Raw genomic sequence first — 6,000 nt, 5'->3', positions numbered from 1 at the left:
TCAAATCACTTTATTTATAAAATTAAGCAGATTTGATCCTACTGGCAGTTTCCTTCTTCCTAAAAACACTCGAATTCACATTTTTTTATTCAAAATCTTTATAAATTGAATCGATCAATTTGTTATAAACTTTTTGCTCAAAAAATAGTAGAGCAACACAGTATGCAAATTAAAAATCCTTTGTATGGAAAGATTTCTGTCCTTAGCATAGCTAAAAATGATATGCAAGCACGACAATTTCATATCACTCAATAGTCTTCCATCTTCCACTCCCCTTCCCTAACCCGTTAAGATGGTGATTTCTTTTTAGAAAAAGAAAACAACAAAGACTTATGTATCCTACTAAGTGAGATCATTTATATTGATCACATGATGTTATTCAGCTCTAGTAAAGACAAAAGTTATAAAAATATTATTTACCTCGAGATCCTTCTTAACAAATCTTCTTCTTAGCCTCTCTCTCCTCTTCACTAAACTAAAGACCATATGATCCACTCTTCACTAGTACCTCACAAAGCCTTTTTAGTAATGCTCAAACCATCACAATTTGGTTTCTATTATATTTTCCTCGACCAGTACTACACAAATCATCCTGTATATAATCATTTCATATCTTATTTTCTTGTATAACCGTGCATCCATTTTAACATTCTCATATTTGTCACTTTAACCTTATTCAGAAAAGAAAAACAAATCCCAAAGAAGGAACTCAAAATAGAAATTGATGGCTCAAATTTATTACTATATTTCTCTTGGTTAAAAGAATACTTCATTGGTACATCTTAATATATTTATATGAATATGCATTTTGGTGCGTTTGTTTTGTGCCTACTTTAATATTCGTGAGTTGTTGAAAAGGGATGATTCTCTCAATTGTATCTATTATTATTCGTCGGTTATGCTTTGATTTCACCGCCTCCATTGTAATGCTAATGTTACCTGTGATCATTTATTTATACACAAAAAATACTCTTTGGATCTCAATGCTCCACATCTTATTCACACCTTCTCATACGTCTTATGTGCATTGAAGCACAAAGATAACAGCTTTGATCATATTTTAATGCTCACGACGAAGCTTTCTTGGGGAGTACAAAGCAATAAGCACCTGCACAAATTTTTAGTGCCATGTATATTATTTTGAATTGTTATTATTTCACAACCAAATAAACTATAAGGAGTATATATATTATATAGCCCCCTAAAATTTTATTATATCTGAATGAATTATCAATATCACCTCATTATTAGGTACATGTATTTGATAGGTACAATGAAAGAGACTGAAATCCGAAAAGCAATCAACATTCATTTTTGCAACCCAAAAAAGAGATTATGACATAATTCTCTAAAGCTCATTTCCCTAACCTTTTAAAAGTTGTTTGGCTGTTATACTAGAATAGGGAACACAATTACCTAATGTAAGGATTTTTTTCAGCTATCTGTAAGGTAGTTTTACTTACACTACATTTTATATTAGTCATTTAGATAGCATATCCTTTCCTCTTTTGGGGGCACAAGGAGGGAGGGGGGATAAAAATAAAAATAAAAATCAGGATCATCCTTAGTTTGTGATATAATTCCCCCTAAGGCCCTAACACATGAAATGACAGTATTAAAAAAAAAAAGAAGATAACTATTATAAGGAAAAAGTTTATAGATTCAATTAAACTTTCTAAAACAGAATAACAAAAAGGATTCTAGGTTGCTTAAAAGAGAGCTAAACATTGATTCCATGACCCTCTGTTACAACTTGGGCAGTTTCTTTCTCAAGAAAAATGATAGGTCGCAACCTTATGGTAGAACTAGGGTAGGAAAGAAGCCCACAAAGGGTAGGTTAGGTGATACGTAATTAATTAAGAATTTGATAAAAGGTTTTTGTGACCATTCTTGATAACTTCAATTCATCAATTTCAGCAAACAGTGCCATACTGCAGAATTTCTGTCCAATATATATATATATATATGAGAATTCCTTGTGTCTAATGCACCCAGAACATACAAAACGCAGTTCCAATGGATTGGTCATGGGTGGCTTAATATTTTGAAGAATAAATCTGAACTGGTGTGAGAATTGTGATGGACCTACAAGTAAAAGTTGCTTTAAAGTCTTAAAGGTCTAGCTAGTCAGTTGTCAATGTTCCAAGTGCCAAGAGTTCAAATGAATGTTAGCATCACATTCTATTGCACATTCTTTGTTGCTGGGCAAAATTCATGTGCGCCAAACTAAATAGGGAGTGAGATTAGTAAGACCCACATCATTTACTGGAGCATACACAAATTTCACTCAATAGTAAAGATTATAGTGAGTTGAAAGAACAAAAAAGTTTGTTAGAAAGGGTGTTGTTACCATTTCTCAAGAGTTTATGCTGATGGAGATTTATGAATTTAACTTGGGAGATTTGTCTTCTATTTTATTGAAAAAAAGTTGAGAACTCTCCAGTCTACACTAAAAAAGATACCTTGTTAGAGCTTGCTCTGTGGGATTTTATCTCATCCACCTAAAATGTTCAAGTGGTTAATAGTGCTTTTAGTCACTGAAAAGTATCCAAACTTTTGTTTTATCCTTGACTTTAAAGTCTGGGACTAAAACACCAAAATTTGGAAATTTTTAGGAACTAAAAACACCATCAACCCTATTTGCAAAATGCAAAATAACAGAGGAAATATATACAGTGCAATTGAGAACTAAGGATATAACTTAATTAGAGAAGGTAACTCTACTCAACCAGGTTACAGACTAGAAAATCGCAAATGAGATGTGATGGCTGCTTAGCAGTCTGATGATTTCTATGAGTGAGACAGACTGAGAGGATTCAAATTGATAATGAAAATTCAAGTATGTTCAGGTTATCATAAAATATAAATTCAAATACAATAAAGAAAAATGTAGAAATCAATAGCAAGCTCAATGTGTTATAAATTAACATCTTACCAATCATGCTGTTCAAATCTGGTCATTACTACATAGGAGGACTGCATGTTCTCCCTCCAGTTACTCATCAATGGTAGAAAAGATTCACTTATGCAATAACCTTGATTTAAGGTTATTGCAAATGAAAAAAGTCAATGTCATGCTATTGATAGTTTGGCACATCTGCATGCAGGAAACAAATGTGGTCAAACAGCAACCATGAAAATTTATTTGCAAAAGCCTTGTCAATAAAATAAATTAGAAACAAGCATACAAAAATAACAGACAGAAAGTAACCAAGAGCAAGTTCCAGCAGTAACTAAATTGGGTATGTTAACAGATAGAAATTAAACCAAGAGGATTTCATAGGGAGAAACAGAGGAAGCAGGAAAGGGAAAAATAGGTCATATTTCAGGATGCAAAATGGTTTTGTTCTATTTAGACAAACAAATAACAAGATGAATAGTTAGTACAGGACTCCAGATGCAACTGGATAAATAGAAGTCCAATATGTACATAAGATATACAACACAACAAACTACCAAAGGAGACATCAATATAAAGAATATAATAATTCTAAAAATTATCATCCCATTGTTCTCTCCATTGCACATTCAACTTTATGACAGAAGAATTCAAACAGAAAACCACAGGTTTCATATACCTCTATAAAAAGATGTCACGTGCTTGAGCTTGAGCAACCTATTCCACAGTTAACATTCAAGACATCTTCTACAAGAAGAGTCTGCCTACTATCAGGCAATGGAAATAGGGGAAAGTTTCCATCACTGTTTACCAGTAGAATCAAGTAACAAAAAACAAAAACATTTAAGCTATAAACAATTTTTTCAACATTGAAAGTGAAATAAACTCAGACAAAATTCAGATGTATGTTCCGAAGATCAAAACATTAACCTTACTCTATCATAACCTGCAGTTCATAACAATACTGAGAAGTGAGAACTTAAATCCTAGGCAACTATCATCACAGAAAAACACAACACAACATAACAATAACCATAAGAGACAGTAAAATTCAAAACCCTGAAGCAGAAACTTTTCAGAACTATATATTTAAATTTCAAATACTCAAAAAGTAAATTAAAATAAAAATGTTTTTTTTTTTTATATATTTCCAGGTATAACCAACTAAACTGTGTATGACCCATAGTTCCTTACAACTTATTGCCAAGGGGCTTATTTAAAGACATTCTAATTTCCTACTAGATCAATGAACATAGGGCAACAAGTACAAATTTCTATTTGATCCAATTATCATCCCTTTCCTTAATTCCATCCAATAAATCAAAAGGGTGTCCTCTCCTGTCCCTTGTCCTACTCGTCTCGGTCACGATAGCTGCTACTTCTTGTTGATCTTTCGAAGATGCTTCCTTGGTCCCGGAACCTCTAACCTACCAACAGAACATCCACACCTCGCCCGCAGCACGAGCACAGCCCTTCCATTTGGTGGTGCCATCTTCTTGAGCTCAGCCTCCAGCTCCCTATGGTGATCACGAGGCAATTCAAAGAGCCCCTTCTTCACTCCACCAGCACCATCTTTTGCCACATTCGACGACGAAGAAGCCGAATTCTTCACACAATCCTCAGTCTCCAACTGAATGTCAAACTCAGCAGCCTTCCTCAGACCCTTGCAATTGGGATTCCCACACTTCCTAGTGGTGCAAGCCACCACACCCCACGTGGCCAATGCAGCAAACACAACACTCAACCCTATGGAAACATAGATCCAAGGTGCCACAGAAACCTCCTCCTTAATCAAAAACACAACAACCTTAATAACCTCGTAACACTTTGTCACCAAAAACTCTACATAAGGGAAGAACAAAAAGCCACAGGCACAAACAACAGCAATGAACATCACAACATCAACCATAGCCGATCGAGATCGATCACAGGGTGGTATCTGAAGAGAATTCGATGACGATGAAGAACTAGGGGTTCTCCGATTCTTCTGAAGGTGATTGATTTGCCTCGATTTCGAACCGAAATCAGCAGAACATATTGAATTCGCCATGGAAGATGATTGATCAACGGACTTGCAGAGAGAGATTGAGCTATGGAAATAGACCATTTCAAAAAAGGACAAAATCTTGAATCCGAAATAACCCAATTTTTTTTTCCTTTTCCTTTTTCAGATCAAACCAACAATCATTCGAGCGAAATCGGATCGACCCACCTCGCCAAAAGTCGAAAAGATTACAACTTTGGCACGGAGAAGATCGAAATCTGTCGGTGGCCAAATGGGTCAAAATTCACAAAAAAGAGCACTTTTTAATATTTTTTAAAAATTTTTTTGAAAGGAAATTGTAAAGGAGGAATGAAATACAAGATGATCCAATAAAGAGTGTTGCAGGAAAAAAAATAAAAAAAAAAAACAGATTTTGGGTAATGGGGTTTAGGCCGGCTTGAAAGGGTTGTTGATGGTGGTGTTGTTACAGAGAGAGTAAGAGAAGAAGAAGAAGAATACAGAGGACAATGAAGGAAGAGTCATCATTCACTGCTTTATTATCATCATATGAAATCAGCAATCTTTATTTATTTATTTATTAGTCGTAAGGAGGGAGAGAGATAGGGTCATACATAGTTAAGTTTACATACACGCCAGCCACCATACACAAGGAAAGGACACGTTTTGTTTAAGGTGGGCTGTGTAATGGAATGGGCTTGGATGGATGATGCAACTCTTTAGAAATCATGTGTGAATGATTCGGTGGGGTATCTCTATGGGCTTGACCCACCTCTCTTTGGGAAAATTGCATTTTGCCTACCATGTTCTTGTTTAATTATTGTATCCAAAAGAATACGTTGTTATGGACTTATGGTAATATTATTTGAGTAAATAAAATATGGGAGGATAGTATATGAGAAAATAAACTATGTATTTTCACAATAAAATAACTTTATACTGTGATCTAATCACAAATTATTAAATATGATAAGTTTAATGATTTTTGTAATAATTATCTTAAAAGTCATATCAACGATAATTTTTAATTGGTTGATAGTGTAAAATAATTTTACATCATCAATAGACATGACAAACAAACTTATACCTGTGGAACACT

The 6,000-nt window shown here is 34.2% G+C and overlaps 1 protein-coding gene and 1 long non-coding RNA gene across 2 annotated transcripts; both read right to left on the bottom strand.

Moving 5' to 3' along the window:
- Positions 1 to 710: 710 nt before the first annotated feature.
- Positions 711 to 2,929, bottom strand: LOC114382490. Its single transcript, XR_003660255.1, has 2 exons — positions 2,351 to 2,929; positions 711 to 1,108 (listed from the first exon to the last, which is right to left on the bottom strand). It is a non-coding gene; the product is annotated as an uncharacterized LOC114382490 (long non-coding RNA).
- A 1,082-nt stretch (positions 2,930 to 4,011) lies between these two features.
- On the bottom strand, positions 4,012 to 5,501 carry LOC114382489 (uncharacterized protein At5g19025-like). Its single transcript, XM_028341953.1, has one exon. The coding sequence runs from the start codon at positions 5,004 to 5,006 to the stop codon at positions 4,275 to 4,277; it is 732 nt and encodes a 243-aa protein (XP_028197754.1). The 5' UTR covers positions 5,007 to 5,501; the 3' UTR covers positions 4,012 to 4,274.
- Positions 5,502 to 6,000: the final 499 nt, after the last annotated feature.

Source organism: Glycine soja, chromosome 13 (assembly GCF_004193775.1).
Source record: "Glycine soja cultivar W05 chromosome 13, ASM419377v2, whole genome shotgun sequence".
Taxonomy (NCBI): domain Eukaryota; kingdom Viridiplantae; phylum Streptophyta; class Magnoliopsida; order Fabales; family Fabaceae; genus Glycine; species Glycine soja.
Note: the sequence above shows the minus strand (reverse complement) of the source record. Positions and strands in the feature narration are given on the sequence as shown.